Source organism: Gymnogyps californianus, chromosome 3 (genome assembly GCF_018139145.2).
Source record: "Gymnogyps californianus isolate 813 chromosome 3, ASM1813914v2, whole genome shotgun sequence".
NCBI lineage: Eukaryota > Metazoa > Chordata > Aves > Accipitriformes > Cathartidae > Gymnogyps > Gymnogyps californianus.
Window position 1 is genome coordinate 45,774,104 of NC_059473.1, and position 17,971 is coordinate 45,792,074.

Here is a 17,971-nt window from a genome sequence, read left to right on the forward strand (position 1 = left end):
TAAAAAAGCAGAAATAACAGACATTTATCCCTGCCTGATGGTTCCAGACTAAATGAAAACCTCTAACTATGACCACCAAACTTTATTATTACTGCATATTTATATATACTCTACAATTCCCTCTGAATTTCATGCTATCCCAAGGCTGTCCTTAAATAATTGCATATTACCCAATTGAAGATTCTCCCATCTTCTAATGATTTACTATATCCAGGCTGTTCATTAACATTCTGTTAGCTGCCCGACAGTTCAAAGGATGTGTATATACAGTATCTTGCTTAAATCTTAACCAGTATTTAAAAGGTTAAGACCTACTTCTTAACTATGCTCTATTTAAGAGGTGTCATTCATTTATGCCTAACACAGGACTACACAGAAACTGAATAATTCAGCCTTCTCTATACTATCCACTGCTCACCGTTTTCGCTTTAAGTTAAAAAAAAAAAGTATTATCTCTTCCTCTTCTGCATTTACCAAATCTTTTCTTCCTGACTTGCTTCTCTGCTAGCTGCAATTCATTCTGCATCCTGTCTTTTCTCATTTTATCGCTTCATGCTCTAAGACTAAAATATTTCCTTTTTTTTTTTTTTTTTTTTTTTTTTTTTTTACTTTCAGGTCTTCAGAGAGCTAATTTTTTTTTATTCCTGTATTTCCCCTGTATCCTCTGCTTACTACTCTTCATTTAATATAAACAAGTGCCATTACATCAACTAAATGTATCCATATCTTACAATGAGATAAAGAAATTACAGTATCCACTGTTACCAAATTACCTTTCGTCCTTGATTTTCAACCAGTTCCCTCCAGAATTTTGCCTTAGTAAAAACATAGGATTGTACCATTCACAGTCATTAAAATTCCCTGAAGTAAGAGTTTTTCAGAGTAAGAATAAAAAAAGAAACAGCACTTCTTATCAGTACTAAGAAATAGCACCAATACTTCTTAAAAAGCATAGAAAGGCAGTCACAGTCGCAGTACTGTGAAAACAGTTTATAGAAAAATCAGCATTAAAATGTCTTTTGAATTCATTCCTGAAACAAGTAACCTCTTTTAATAGCTAACAAGTATAAAATATTGTTATGCATGTTTTGGAAATCATCCTCAAGTTGTCATTTATTCTCTCAAAGTGTCAGACTGAGGTACATCTTTTCTGGCCAACTGCTTCCCGCTGGCAGCACGAAGCAGTTGCACATCCAGTTTATGGGCTATCTTGTTCTCAAGGAAGTCATAAAATGGCTGGGGAAAACTTTGACCCCGTTTCTGAAAGCAAGAAAATTACCTACATTCAAACAGCCCACGGGCAGAGAAGGGTGATTGCTCAGCTTACCTTTTGCAGGTGGACACAGAGAAATAGAGAGGGTTTCCATTTCAAAAAGGTGTTAGGAGAAGCAAGGAAATTGAGCATGCTCAGCACCAGTACAAGATCTGGTCCTTAATTTCCTTTAGGGTTTTGCTCAAGCCTGACGTTATCCAATTCTGGCAAACAAACCATGCGACACTGCACACAGTTTCATTTTAAAATAATTCGTGTGTGCCAGTACTAGATTCTTGTATCTAATTGAGAAGGTAAATCACCAACAGATAGCTACAACATGTCGCCTTGACATGTATTAAAAACCCTCTAGCCTTTCTTTACTTGGTGTAACACTGGAAAATTCCTTGTACCCAAGTCTGCATTCCCTCCTATTCAGCTTCCTCTCTGAGGCAGGTGTCTAGCAGAGACACCTACTTACACATCTGCAAACAATTTGCCGAATTAGAAAACCCACTTCTTCAAACTTAAGGCAGAACTGTGCTTTGCCTTTTTTCCTTAGTGAACAGTGCAGTCATCCCAAGTAAGCGGCATGGAAAGCTGTTATGTATCAGACTGTGTAATCACATTTCAATGTTTTACTGGTTGTAAATAATACGCACAAGTGCTCCAAGGACCAAATTGCTCTTTTGCTGCCAACATTAGTTGTTTAATGATCTGAACAGCAGAAGCTGCCAATTATTGTATTCCATTTTAAAGTGTCATTTAAAGCCACACTTGTAATTATTATACCTTTGTTGTAAATTTATGCTCTTAGCTAGAGAGCTCTAGGCATATACCTTGTAATGTCCAGGAACAGCTATTGACAATTATTTATCAATTTCACCTATGGAAAAATATCATGGTCCTTGCACGTTTACTGCCTACCACACAGCATCCACTTCGCCAGTAGTTCCCAGCCGTGGAGAGGGGCCTGAAGTACCTCACGCAAGGCATGACACAGCCCAGTTCTGCTAGACTTGCCATGACTTCAAGAGATCTAGACAAGTGCACGTCAATGACTTTTCCTAATAAGTCTCAGCTATGAAAAGATCAACAACTGCTCTAACAACACTACTCATCAATGTTAGTCCTTCTCGTCACTTAAAACTTACCTGAAACAGCCAGCATTTTGGCTTCGAGTAGAGCTGGTAGTTGAGTCTCAATATCACTCACTTTCCTCCTCAAAGTACTGCACAGTTTCTGACTCGTACAAACCTAGATGGAGGCAGACAGCCATGAGATATAATTCATTCATGTAAAAGTATAAGGCAATTTAAATGGGGCTTCAAGTGTTCTTGGTTTACAGACATGACATAACATCCTACAGCAAGGTGAAGAAGCTTAATAAAAAGCGATGTCTTTACAGAAATATGCAACATGAATCAAAATTTCCAGGCTTTGTCACACATTCTATTATAAAAATAGGGAACGGTATTAGCATTAGCTACCTACCTGAGAGAGGACATGTTTCACTACTAGATACTGAGGCTGCACATAGAAGAAAGGTCATCTTACAAATTCTGTACAATTCCAGCATTAACAGTGATGCCTGGAGTGAAGCGTTTGGAGTTTAAGATGTCGTAACACAGAACGTACAGCAATTTTTATACAAAATATACCGTGCCGCACATCTTAACTGAAAAAAGGCAAAGCAGCCATCATTAATTCTCTGCACAGGCAATAAATGAGGCTACACCAGCTCAATATTACTTTGTTTCACCATCACCTGAGGTTCAGGTTTCTGATTTTTTCCTCTCTCTCTGTTTTAGCTTTTTAACTGGAAGTTCCTCCAGCAATGAGTCAGGGCTGGTATTAAAAACATCGACAGACATAGTAGAAAAAAGAAAGGAAGTTCAACTGTTTCTGTGCTTTACTTTTAAGTGTACATTACCACCTCAGAAGGGCCTTACACAGCACATGCCATTCATACAACTCCTACATATTCAAAAATGTTGGTTCTTACCCCATATTGCATCATTTGTGAAGGAAAGCAAAATGAACAAACAGAAAAATCCCTCATCAGGCGAAAGCAAATCTCTTGTTCTGAAGGCAGACATCAAACACTTGCTTAAAATTGTAGCTGACACTTGAGCAAACATTGCATTCGTTGGAACCAAGGGTAAAGCAATAGTCAAGAGAGGCACAGGCCAGTTGTGAAGAGATGAGATGTGAAATGAAATCTCCAGAGGAAAGTTTCCCTGCCCTCCCTGACTGTTTCCCCACCCCCCCTCAAAAACAAGTGTATATACCACACTTATTAACAGAAGCACAGCTATCACTTCACTTTTTAAGAGCAAAAGCTTTACAGCTCTAATGGCTTATCTGTTTGTACAATTAAAGTATAATAATTCAGATATGACACTAACTGTAAATCCTTTTAAATGGATAATACCCTCTTGCTTTAGCTGAGAGCATCTGTTAACCATAAATGGGTCACATTTTTTTTCTTGAGTCAACAGAACTATCCTCCAAGCGGTAACTGTTACTATCTAAAGACTTCAGAGTCTTCCTATTAATTTAAAAACACATATCCCTCATCACTTCTGCACCCATTATAATTTTCAATTCCCAGATATTTCACTTTGTTTCAGTACCCCCTTCCAAGTGACTTGCCTACTAATTCACTTAAAATGTTTTAAAAAACCCAAACCTGTCAGAGGTGAATAAACGTGCCCAAAGAACCCAAAGGCCATTTCTGTCTCACATCTCCAAAATAAATCTGAAAGTTTTTAATGACTTCTTTCTAAGCAGCACTCTCTCTTTAGGGGTACTGAATGGCTCAGTGAATTGCAATTAGATGGGGAATCTTTCAGCTCCAGGAGAACTGCATGAATATATCCCATGCTGGTAGTAACTTAAAGTCATTACCAGTAGACAGCTGTTTGGCAATTATGCAAAATAAGCTGGGAGGTTTAATCAGTTTCTAGTGAACACTGTCCACTTTGTAAGCACTACTGTCAGAACGAAGTTCATTGGCACTCTATTAATGGACCAAATGCAGGGACCAGAGGCTGAAAGGAAGTTCCTCTAACTCACAGAGATTATTCTGGAACATGAGGTAAGTACGTTACCAAGCCTCTGCTTCTATCTATGTCACATGTATTCTGTAGATAAATGAACAACATTAATCTTCAGAGCTATCATATGGCATAGTTCGACAAAACTAAATGAGCGACTGGGAGAGGCAAAATAATATCCTCCAAACTAATAGCACTGCTTCTACTTTACATCAGTTCTACTCTACAAGCTCCAATTGTCTTCATTTTTCCTAATTATTTTATCTTAATAACAGCTACCATTATTCATTACAGTAGCTTATTCAGCCACTGAGGAAAGGTTATTTCTTAGCTAACGAAGATGATGAACATTCACAAAGCCAGTGTCCTCCTTTGCTCCCAGGGAACATGCCATCCTCCCCTAACCAGTCTGATTGCAAGCGCCTGTGCCCCCAGCAATGCCCTTTCCCTGTTCTCAATGACCAGCTCTGCTGCAGCCCACGGACCAACGAGCTCCAAGTCTACAAAAAACTCCCTTTCAGTTTCAGGGAAGTTCTTTACAGCCAAATATTACTGTATCTATTTAAAAATCCTCTTCAGTGGTTTGTGGGGTTTTTTTAAAGCAGACTTTCAAAAAAAAAGGCTCTTGTTTAGGAATACACCTTACAAAGCTGTGTTCAGACACACAAACACTACTCAAAAAAGCAGTCTATCTGAAACCCGTAGGATGTTGGTTAGCAAAGATATGTGGAATCAAGATGAAAAGCAGCAAAATATCAAAAGCAAATTTGCCCATTGTCATCCTCTTCCATCTTGCCAGCGTATAATATTAATCTAAAGCAGCAGAAACAGGCACAAGGACACTGACTAAAGCACTGAAATTTACTCTTCCTCCAACCATCTCAAGAAAAAGTAAATTTTGAGTAACCTTCGCATTTCTTTACAACAGCACCTTGGAAAAGATAGAGAAATTCTCTTTACAACGCCTGAAGAAAAGGACAGCCCGCCTGGATCTCCCATACAGCACAATCTTGCCATTAGCAAAAGCCGGTATTAATTTCTGAAGGAAGGTGGTGGATAAGGGAGATTGTTCCCTTCATCAACAGGCTAATCTTAGCTTTTGCAGCCTCAGCTGAAAACAACACAGATGAGGCAGAAAAGGCCACATAAATACTAGTAGCACAGGGGGAAAGAAAAGACCTTTGACAAAGTAGTGTTTTCCCCATACAATGAAAAGGTTTAAAAGACCAGCTCTATTCAGTTTGAGAATAAACTAATAGGATGAGTCGATCTGAATAAATAAAATAATAAATTATTTGGAGGAGTCTCATTACATGCTTCCTATTTGTCTTCTCTAATAACTAAAAAAATATGAATGGAATGAAATTAAAATAATATTTTATCTATTGAATTTTTAAAGAAACAAACAGGCTGTGGAATTCTACCTTGCAGACTTCTCAATTGTTACCCAATGTTTCAGCTCTTATTGAAAAAGTCTCTAGATACTACAGTTATAAAATAAAACTTCAAGAGGCACACATTTTCAGGGGGGAAGGCAAAAATCTGTAACTTGTTTTAGCTTGCAGATAGCTTGAAACAACACATCACTGAGGTACCGAATGTCTCATTCATTTCAGTAGATGAGCTGTACATCAATTACAATCTTTTCCTTGCTACTTTATTCATAGTCATTTAAAAAATACGAAGGGGAACATCATGTTATAATGGTCTATATTAATTTTTCCCAAGATGCGTGCATAAGCAAGGAATAGAGGAGAATGAGCTCAAAATAAAGTAGGAGAGAAGGAGGGAGGGGTATTGAGATGCAGTCTTTAAATGGTCTTTTTAACAGTGCATGCTAGAAGTGTTGGTCAAGATGACTAGGAAGAACAGCTTATAAAGGATAAAATTTTCACTAATTTTGGTGAGTGATATTAGAGAAAGAACATGAAAGATACACTTATTTCAGAGTATAAATTCATTACTGATCAAAACCCAGAAATATTTTCCACTCCCTGTTCCATATAGACCTATATGAATTAGCTACAGTAAGTGGACATTTTTTTCTAGAGCACTCCTGCAGCAAAGATGCTCCGTGGCTCACTGAGCCATTCTGAAATAAAAAGAAAACTTTAGTATTCTCTTTCTTGGAAGGAGGCCATGAGAAATAAGAAAATTAAAGGAAAAGTATTAACATCTCTGGTTAGAAACAAAAGGTATGGTAAATATGCCACATCACTTTTCTTTGTATTTTTAAAGGGGGATGAGAATTAGATTGCTAGTTTACTATTAGTGAAAGGTCAGGGAAAAGAGGTACTTCATTTATGCTCTTCCTTCACACCAACAAAACCAGTCAGCTAGGAAAGTAAGAGGCTCTGTATTAAGAGTGAAAACATTCAGCTGTGACCAGAGTTCCCTTTCATTCCATGAAGCTAAGGAGTCTGTTTCTAAATGGAGACCAGCGAGAAGACTGATCACTAGTAAACATAAGCCAAGAAACAATAGATTACTCCATCTGCTTCCTTAAGCATAATCTCTGTGGCCTGTCCAAATATAAGCTGGGGGTTTTTTTTGGAGTGTATGTTTAAAAATATTTACATGGAAAATCTGTTTAGAAGAAACACCACAAAAGCAACTTTCTAAAGCACAGACAATTTATTAAAATGCAAGCTATTATTTGCTTCTCTAAATATTCTGAAGAACTAAAAACTGACGTGTACTTACTTTGGCAGTAGTTTCTTTAATGGACTTGCTGAATGATTGTTCTTTTTCCTGAAGGCTAGAAGGGATTAAAATAAAATAAAGTTGACCTTCTCTGCTCATCACAGTCTACTACACAAGACACATTCTCATATGGAAGCACATAGGCTTTAAGTCAACTAACACTAACGTAAAAGAGCCAATACCAAGATAAAATCTATATATTTGGTTTCAGTGTTGTTAGTGACTAACCAACATTTTTTCCACCCAATTTCTACCGACTTAATCCTGTTTGTTTGCAAAACAGTTCGTACACTAGCTTTACAGTTCTTAATTAATGAGTTTATACGCATTTTACTTACCATCCGAAACACATTTATGATTATTTGTGTAACCATAATATCCTAGAAGTTCCCAGCACTGTCCAGGACTGGTGCTTTGCTAGGCTATCATCCAAACATCTAACACAAAGGAGTTTCTGACACAAAGAGTTTGCAGTTAACTATCCTCTTATAAGCAGTTTCCAAGTCTGCCAGGAAAAGTTCAACTGCAGTCACTTGTTCTCATGGTAATTTTATATGAAATGTCACTATTCGGTTTGTTTAGTTTAATAAAAAACTACAAAATATTTGTACCAAATTGATTCAGCAGTGGGCTGAAATTGAGGCATCGTCCCTGCTTATATGAACAAATTCAAGGTTTTCTTCCACATATAAAACCAGGTAGGTTTACTACTTTGATATTACCGAACATAACGTAAATCTGTGCCTTTGGTGCTTGTAAATAAATTCACAAGTTACATTTTTAACATAAAGTTCAAAAATCCAAGTCAAATCAAACATTAGGAGTTAGTATAGAGATTATTTTTGCAACTTTAATACTTCCCTCCCTCCTACTTAGCAGGCATACACTTTCATACAGTGTTCAATTACTTTATCACACGCTATTTTCTTTTCCATCAGACACCTCAATTCAGTGTACATGACAGTCAGCACTCCCCACTAGCAGCATTTCAATTCTTCCTTTTAGCTGCATTATAAAAATTGTACTTCTTTCACAACCTACCACTGATATTCTTCCCAAATAAAGAACTATTAATTTATTTCTGAGCTTTTCTTTAGTGTTTGGCACTGAAGTATCCAACCATTTCAGAAACATGACTGGGTTTATTTCAATGATACTCTCACAAGATAAGGCAGCATTGTATTCATTTTACAGGTGGAAGAAACACAAGTCACTTATTCAGAAAGCATGTTAAGACTGAGTGTCCATTTTGACACACACAGAGTCCCTGCTGCCTACCTCTATGCATTTCAGTTTTCTTTTGAGAACTTGCTCCTTCGTATTTTCCAGGTGCAGCACTCACTGAGTCCTGTTTGAAGAGTCAGCATTTATGTAAGTCTGAAGCCCAAAGCACAAGAAGTTGGACTTGGATTCAGTTACTGACCACCTACAGAAAGGCTAGCTGGACCATCTTGCCCAGCTGCACACAGGAGTGAGACAGCCTCAGAGGCAGAATTCAGCTGTCCAGCGTATCACTTAATCACATTAATGAGACAGCTATTTGCATTACTTTCCCTAATATCCTGCTTCATGGAGCACACACCTTTTCAATCTACAGCCCAGCAAGGCCAGTCACCTCATTACTGCCACATCACATGGGGTTCCCTCCAGCTCCAGATGAGGCAGTCCCCTCAGAAATAGCTCATGACAGTGTAAGTCAATGCCTGTGTAAGGCAACAAACAGAAATGCAGCTGGCTAGCTATGTAAAAGTGGTTTAACAACATTTCCCACATAGCAGTCTCCAATTTCTCCCTTTTCTACAGCAATACACAGGCAAAACACAAAATATTACGTGTGTAATGATGCCATTATCAGCTTCCTGCCTGCCTCTGGGCATGCCAGAGGGAATGAACTATTTAGCCATTTCTTTTCTCAGGCTCTGGAGCTCCCAGTGACTTTCAGCATCTCCCACAATTGGTGTCTGAGCTGGTCAGGTTATGTAAAAAAGAGCTGGGCTTTGTGTACAGATGTCAACGGGGACCAGCAAGGCTGCGGTGTGTAATTGAATGAATAATGGGTGACTGACCCAATTGTTCTGAAACTGCCTTATAAAATTCAACTCTAAAGACCCAGGCCATAATAAAATGTAAAGTGCAGTTATAGCCAGAAGAACAACAGTATAAAGATGGCACCTCTATTTAACAAATCTCTTCCGTGTGCCCTTCCTCTTATCTGTTTACTTTCCTCACAGAAAGCCCCCTCAGGTTCATACATTTCATTCCTCTACAGAACTCACACAGCTAACAGGAAGGGAGATTAATTTTTAATTTCTTTTTAAACCATACATCCAAAACAGCATTACAAACTAAGACCCATTTGTAGAGTCCATATTGCTAACAAGGATGCACAAGCCCATGCAGACTTTCAGGTCCAGGCGCTGAGCGGGAAAAAACACTCTCTTTATACCCAGATTTCTTTTTTATGAGCATCTATCAAGTCACTGAAAAATAAGTAAGGAATTGCATACTGCCGTTTCAATGACAGCAGAACTATAGTTTTAGGAGAATTTTGCAGAACTAGAGTTTTAAGAGAATTTTATATTAATCTGACACGTATCAATAAAGAATATCATTAATAAATCATCATTTTGACTCAAGCTAGTGATAGCCACATTAACCACAGACTTGAATCCAAAGAATCCTTTTGTTACAGTTACAGCACTCATGCAGACTCTTACAAGTGTATTTGTATTATTTACAGTATGAATTTCACAGTAGTATCCTGTTTTGAATCCTTGTTAGCCTTCAGAGCGATACCATAGGAATCCCTTATCCCTTTTAGAGATTAGTCCATCATACAATTCACACACAGCAATCAAAACCATGTACGAACCAGCCATAGTTACCAACTACGAACAGCTTTTAACTAAGTTTATTCCCAGGTTGTTTTCTTCTACCACAAAACACCGTCACAGAGAAGCCCCTCACGAGCTTTCCAATTAACTGACAAGCTAATGACCCGCAAGAGAAACCAGGCAAGTCAATATCGATTCATTCTACCAACAAAGGGCTTTAAGAGCCATGATCTGTTACATGTGACTTGAACCAGAAATAGTATTTTCTTTTACCACCACCCTGGAGCATCATATTTCATTTTAAAAGGGGTATTCTGTCTGCTTAAAAGTTGCTTTACTTATTACTACCAGGGAAAATGGCTTTAAAAAGAGCTCCTTGGAATAACACTGAATTCTTGCCTGGGAAGACATCCATAGTTTTGACTCATTGCTATTCTTCCCTGGCAGAACAGCTAATCAAGAATTTGACTGCTTGTCCTCACAGTCTCTGCAATCTATTATAAGGACCATTTAGAAGTTACTTCTCAAATTCAATACAAGCTAACTCCATCACAGAGAAAGCAAAGTTCTTGACCCAGCTGATGGAAGGACTAGAGTAAGACAGGAATTCAATTAATGCAAATTTAACTGACTAAATGCAGGAAAAGAAAGGTTTTCAACACTTGCAGAACTGACAGCAATCTATACGTCATGTGTAATTTCTTCATTCATGCAGATGGCCACATAAGCCTATCATTTAAATGGCTTGCAATGGATTTACACACATTAGGATCCATAATGAGGAGAGAATAAAAGGAATGTAGACTTGCTACATCCTAGGGCCTCATTGTATACACACTAGACTAGAACAGGAAAGCAGGAGCTGAGGAATTACCCTTTCTGGATGATGAATGAAGTAATATTTTGGCAAAACACGGACTTCAGCTGGAGTACTGCAAGAAGATGTGGGAATGCTGCACATTCAGGAGCTGAGGCTGACTTGGCATGTACTAACAGGCTATGAGAAAAATTTTAAGATCCAAATACTTCAAGCAAGCCAGTACCTTTTAACTATCTCATTTTAGTGACCTTAAAGAAAAATACGTACTGAGTACGTTGAATTGTAATAACACAGTTGGAACCTACTCAGACGATGATGTTCATAATCAGGAATGGTGTGCTGGCAAAACAAAGCAAGCCAATTCAAAGCAATAAGGGACAGAAGGAAGACTGGAAATCGAGTGGTCTGGTTCACATTCCTCGCTCTATCACAGGCTTCCCACATGACCGCAGAGGACATTAAATGTCATGATATAACAGATAATGTTTAAAAAGCCTTTTAAAGAATATTCTGACAAGTTATTACTTACATGCAGGAATTACAGATACTATGGAAGTGGCTTTGTTCAGAGGAAGGCTGACTAGCACAATACTGGGAAGAATGGCATTCTACTAAAGGCAGGCATGTTTCTGAATGTCTTTCCTTCCACTTTGCTAGTATGCTTCCCTTTGCATACCAGGCTATTGTGTATTTATGTTTTGCCTCCTAAGAAAAAATTCAAAGAATGAAAACGGGCAAAAGGTAAGTCATGCTGTTCTCTACAGTCAAGATATATAAATATACATACTGCTTAAACAGAAACAGTTCCTGTATTAATGACAAAATATATATACAGTGACAAAAAAGTGTAGTCAGAATGCAGTCTCCATAACTGCACAACAGAACATACCACACACGTGGTACCAGAGTAAAACAAATAAATAAATTCTGTACTGGAAATTCTTATTTTCATACAGAAACTAAGCAGCCATCTCTGATCTCTGCCTGAATAAACTGAAAGACAAAAGGATGCCCTTTAACAGCAAATATTCTTCCTTACGTTACTGTCACCTAAAAGATTATTCTAGATCCTGTTATTTCACTCCCTATCTCCACACCACAATACAGTGCTTAAGCAAAAAGCACTTTCATGTCTTTAAAACTAAGCACAAGTCAGAACAATTTAAAATTACCCATATTTGAATTTCTAATTCAAGAGCAACGGCCTAGAAGCCTACACTCAGATTGTATGCATATGAGAAAGCATGATAGGCTGGAACCCTCAATTCATATGAATATGTATTCCCTATTAAAGAGTATTTTCTTGACTATCAGCAAATTTAAACAGTTTACAGTATGTCTGAATTTGGCCCAGAGTAATGAGACTGCCTGCAAAGGACAACTTCATTCTAATGGTCACAGCCTGCAGAGACCATGACTTATCCAACTTTAAGCCTTCTAACATGATTCCTTCTCTGATTCTGAAGTCACAAGAAGCTGTACTCGTCTAGAAGATGAAAATATATAAACCAAGCTCTATACTTATAATCTTGCTTTTAACAGCAAACAGAAGCTGACCTTCCAAAAAAGCCTTTGTCCAGTCCTTTGCAAAAGAAATCAGAAGTGCTACTCGGGGAACATTTGGTGTAAACACCTGCTACAGTCTACATCAAGGCAAAAATCCAACAAAAATCTTAAGTCCAGGGACTTCATCGGGCCTTTAAGGAAGAAATCCACAACACAAAATCAAATCAAACAATCGATAACTTTCTTGTACTTTTACAGTTCCCTTGATGTGCATAGCTCTGAAAGCTTTGAAGACAAATCACAAAAAAAAAGCTTTTGAACAAAACTATACTTAACAAGAGGCAGCTTTAAGCTAGGCATGTACAACTAGGACTAAAAGAAAAAAAATAAGAAAACATACCTGTACCCAAAGTTTTCTTGAGTAAAATCAACAGACACATCATTACAGATACCGTGTGCAGTTTTCTACCAGGACAAGACCTACAAGGGTGTTGCCGGTCCTACATTTTCTACTGAATTATGCACGTTCAGAGCTAGATTGCATTAAATGCACTAAGGTGAAACAGCACTTTTTGTTTTCTTTTTAAACTCTCCACCACAAAGTTTGATTCTACCTAATCAAGGACAACAAGATCTTGGGTAACAGGATTTTCATTCTATGTGATCTGTTCATAAGCCTTGCTGGGCTACATATCTAGGTATTACCATACCAGGAAAGCAATTTTTCAGCCAAGCACATAAATTCCTTTTCATCTTCGTACAATGATCCATGGGACTTTAAACAATGAGATTTTCACAGTAGCATGTCTCCGTGTTGGGAAGCAAAATCATCCTTTAAACGTAAGTCAGGGTTTTCCAAACAAACTCTGATTTTTCCTTAGATAATGCAGCCCACAGAAAACTTCTGTAAGATGACAGAGCTGGTTAAACAATGATAAAACAACAAAATTTCTGCTGAACTGATGTGGTGAAAATCCAATTTCTCTATCTAAACTTGTCAGTGCTCTTGAGGCATGGACTTTTGACACTAAATAGAAGGAGAGAAAAGTTGTGTTTAATTTACACTGAAAATGAAATTTGTGGCAGTTGCAAGGACTAGTCACCTGAATTAGAAGTAAAATGCAAAGTGTCACCTTGGAAAGCTTCCAACCTCAAAAATTAATCTGATCTGAAACAAAAACTATCAAGAGATGTACTTTAAGGTACAGGAGCATTGGACCTTCTGCACATTTCAATCTACAGAGTTCTCCAAGCAATATGAATGAGAACCCAAAATTATGCACCTAGCTCTGAACCATCCGAGAGCTGATTTTGCTCCAGCAATTTGCTCTTCTTCTAGCTATCATTTGCAGAAGAGTATTTCCTCATTGTTGCTTTATGTCAAGGATCGCTTCAATACATGCGCTCCCCAACTCAGAATTTATCAAGAGGCAGAACTAGAAGTACACTTTCCCAATGTCCATGTATAACCTCAGCTTACCAATAAGGTTTCCCATTGACTCATGGATTGCTGGGTGACTGAACTTGTCATTGTCAACTCTCGAAGTGGACTATAATAACACATCATCCTGCCCAGCAGCCCTTACATACACAAGAACTCTAAACTGAGACAACCCTTATTTGCTGCAGTGCTGCCAGACACTAGCCCCAATTATAGGAGGCTTGCAGAAAAATCAGGGCATTAGATGACACTTCACAATTTTTTGTAAGAATGATAAGATTTTTTTTTTTTTTTAATGCCTGCAGTAGGAGGACTGAGGCAGCACCTCAGTCTGCGTAGTACGGTAGCTGGTTTTTTTAGATAAAATCACTCTAACAGAAACAACCAGTTCACAGTCACTTGAAGATGCTGCTGGCATCTTTAATGATCATTCCAAGCTGAATTTTCATCGCCATGTATTGAGAAATCTTCTGGTCCTATAACACACCATTCAGACAGTCGAACTAGCCGTCTGTTTCAACCAACCATTCACATAGTGCTCTATTTCCCACCACACTCTGTCAGCTGCTGCCGCAGAACGGTTGTGGCAGTTGTTGCTCCAGCTGCTACCTGAAACAGGAGCATCAGACTGAAAACAAAGGCACAATCAAACAGCTATCTGCAGCAGCAGTTCATCACATCCAAACACTTTCCCCAGATTTTCTGATGTGTCAAGAGATCCCCATTCTTCTGCTACATCTGTCTGGAGTGCACAAAAACTAGAGCTTGCCCACAGCAGCTGCAATTATTCTCCTAAGAATAACATCCATTGTACTTCACTGACTGAAAGGGTCTGTCCCTGGATATTGTTGTTAGCTGTTTCTCTTTTATTATATACAAACGAATTCCATATCATACATTGATGGGGACAGCTAGTCATTTTTTCCTAAAGAGAAATAAATCTCATCTTATGCATACCCAGAGGAATCAGCACATATGTGGCCTGGACTTTATAGGCTGCTACATCCCACTGGATGCTGTTCAGGCAAGCAGGGGGAACCAGATGCTCAGCAGGGAAAACCAGATTCCTCATTACACTGCACACGTGGGTACTCAAGCGGGTGGTACTCATCTTTCTGTTGGGACTTTTTCCTTCTATAATGCTGCTTGGAAGGACAAAAAACTGCCTCTAAGATTGCTCCAAAATACTTCAGGTTGCCAGCAGCGGCTCTGTCCTCCAAGTTGGAAGACTTGCTCTCTCCTTTCCCTGCTGTGTTTCCAACCCCTCCTGTTCTTCCCAAGGAAGGCCAGTGCCTACGGTGCAGAAGCAGACTTTGTGGAAGCCCTTTTTCCTCCCTACAACAGGGGTCCCACCGGCCCCAGTGAGATCAGAGTCACTATGAACTGCTGAGCCACAGAACAAAGGACTTGGTTCAGACACAGGCAACTCGATCAAGAAGTGCTCTGCCACAATTTCAAACTCTGGCAGCTCTTGCCCGATGACTTCTGTTTGCACCTCTGCAGGAAGCAAATTCACTTCATGTGCCAAAGCACAGACATTGTATGGCATGCCAGGCTTTCAGTAGACAGTTTCTTCTAGAGTTGCTCCCACAAGTGAGGAAAAAAAAGAAACAAAGCCACTTGCCCAAGGAGTCTACCCTTCAGTCCTAGGCAGAGAACAAAGGAATGAAATTAATCCTAGGTAGACAAAATGGAGAGGAAAACACCTATCTATCTACAAAAAGAAAGCTGAGCCTCCTAATCAGTCAGATCACAAAGGAAGAGGCAGACCTCTTCTTTCACCTATGACTTGTCTTAGCCTCTCTCAAAAGCCTGCAGCCAACTTCTTTGAGAAAACTGAGATGACGGCCTCCTCAAAACACAAACCCAGCCATGGGAATAGCTGAAAATGAGACAATCCTATCATCAAAGCTCGGGTTGGGTTACGACATTTGACACAAAATTTGAAGTTTCCCCTCAAAAAGTCCCTTGTGGCTGAGGAAGCTGCCTGTGCGGCCAGTCACTCTGAGGGCAGGAGGTCCAGGGAATTTCCAGGGGAGAGTCCTCCCCAGGTGCCGGGGAACGTCCTCTTTGGCTCTGTTCCTCTGCCACAAGCTCACTGCTGCAGGTTTTGTGAAGCTGTAGCACACAGAATAAAATGGATCAATGCATCATTAAACAAAAGAACTACAATTAAAAAAGCAGGGCACCATACCATCTTCATTATACCTAGCTATAGTAGCAGCATTGGTATCAGCTGTATTTTAAGAACCCCATAATTGTACTTTGGTTCATCTCATGTAGCATAGATAGACATGTGGTTCCTACCACAGAGAACAGTTTTAAAATTCTGTGTTAAGCTTTAAAAAAAAAAAAAAAAATAAAGTCAGAGCAGCACGAAAGGGCCTTAAGTCAAGGCAGTAAGGCAAATACTCAAAGTGACCTGTGAGTTGTCTTCGTGTCATGGAAGATGATTTATCACTGACTGAAATTAAGTCAACACCAACAGGCCTGGGGGGGAACTGAAGCTGTCAGAAGCCTTGAAGACTCCCATGCGCAGAGCTTATGACTGGGACAGAAGTGAACAACAGGGAGAACAGTTTCTGGGGCTGTGCAGCACTTCATGTGGTGTATTTCATATGCAAACACTGTTTTTCAATTTCTGCAGACTGGCAAAGCTAAAATAATTGAACTAGTGAGGTGACTGAGAGCTCTCTCTTCTTCACTCCTATTACTTGGTGATGACGCCCTGGCTGTGGTGGCCACTACACAAGTTACCTGTTTTGTCTGCACACCTGACAGCTCAAGGTGCTCATTTCATCATGCATATTTATAAGAGGGAAACAAAGGGGGAAAAGCTCTCTTCCCTCACTTATCTATTTTACTTATTTACATTCCCTTTTAATATTATCCTTTCTTCCCTGGACTTTGATATTTTACAGCAAAACCATGTGGACAGATAGTGTGGTGTGGGTGTGAGAGAGAGAGATTTTTAAGAAGGGGAAAAAGAAGAAAGATTGCCATACAAAGCAGGGAACAGTACAGAAGAAGGAGCCCAGAAGCTTTATCTTCTCACACAGCACAGGAGCAAGAATCTTCCACAGATCAGACACATATGCACACAAACACAGATGCTTTCATCACCATCAGTGAAATATAACTGTATCTGAGAAGGCAAGTGGCTATCAGGTAGCGACAACCGACAGCAGGAGGGGGAAAGTCTGGTCAGAAGGGCAGAAAGCCTTTCTGCCAAGGGAGCACCACAGGATTGCTGACATCCTCCCGGGGCAGAGACATGATGATGCAGGATGTGAAAATCACCCACCAAGTGAATGACCCAGAAGTAAATTAAGTTGCATAAGAAGGTGAAAGGAACAGTGACTTGCTGAAAATGGCTCCATGTATAGCCAGCCCCAGGACCAGCTGAAACCTCCCCAGCACCAAATGACGCCAGAAGTTGTTACATAATGATGCAATGTGCTTAGAGGTCTACTAAACCATCGAGGTCTTCATGGTCCAACTCATAACACAGCATAGGAGTCTCTCCTGAAAATATTCAGGAAGATCTTTAAAACAAAAAAGTTTAAATTATTTTGCCTCTAACCTACCTTCCAACATCACTTTCTACTTGTAATTAAGCACTACTAGGGTTGTGAAATCAGGAAAAAGTGCAGACAACAAAAAAGCCCCCAAAAAACCAAGAAGTAAACCCAGAAGTAAAGATTCCGAGAGTATCTGGCATTAAAAGTACAATTCAGTTCTCTGCTGTCCCACACACAGGCCCAGCAAACAGTCAGGAACATTAGCAGCCTGTGTACTGTAGTAGAAACTTTTTGATGCCATAAAGCCATTTCATCTCTCTGCTTTTTGTATTTGTGGTACCCTTCTATTTCCAGAGGATATTCTTGGTATGTATGCATTTTCACAGAAATAGCCAAAGAAAATCTCAAACCACTTATTTAAAAGGGACTTTCCTGGATAGATTGCATGTTATCTAGCAAACAACAGATATCTTTTTGAAAGGATATGGTGCAATTTGTTTTGCTTCTAAATGCAATTCTTTAAAGCTAAGATTTTTGTTGAAAGGCTGATGTGAATAAACATGGCTGCATTCAGACTTCTTCAGTAATTCCATGTAGCTTGCTAACTGCTAATTTGACCAGAAATTTCATGTGGACATATACTTTGAAGAACAACAAAACATGTACAAAGCAGTGTCTCCTAATGACAGTACATGACAGCCCATTCTGAATGCCACTTTTCCTAAGTTAATAAGTGAAACTATAAGTCTTTTTTTCCAACTTTTCCCAAGTAAACCAACTTCTCTAAAAAAACCCCACCTTTTTTGCTTTTATTAGGCTTTGGCCTCAACTGAAG

At 39.0% G+C, this 17,971-nt stretch overlaps 1 protein-coding gene across 1 annotated transcript in view; it reads right to left on the bottom strand.

The window, feature by feature from the left end:
- DISC1 (DISC1 scaffold protein) overlaps positions 1-17,971 on the bottom strand; it is a 191,798-nt gene that overhangs the window by 116,840 nt on the left and 56,987 nt on the right. Inside the window, exons 7-8 of the mRNA XM_050894209.1 lie at positions 7,015-7,069; positions 2,407-2,509 (exon numbers count right to left, since the gene is read on the bottom strand). Of these exons, the coding sequence (XP_050750166.1) occupies positions 2,407-2,509; positions 7,015-7,069 (158 nt within the window). The remainder of the gene's footprint in view (positions 1-2,406; positions 2,510-7,014; positions 7,070-17,971) is intronic.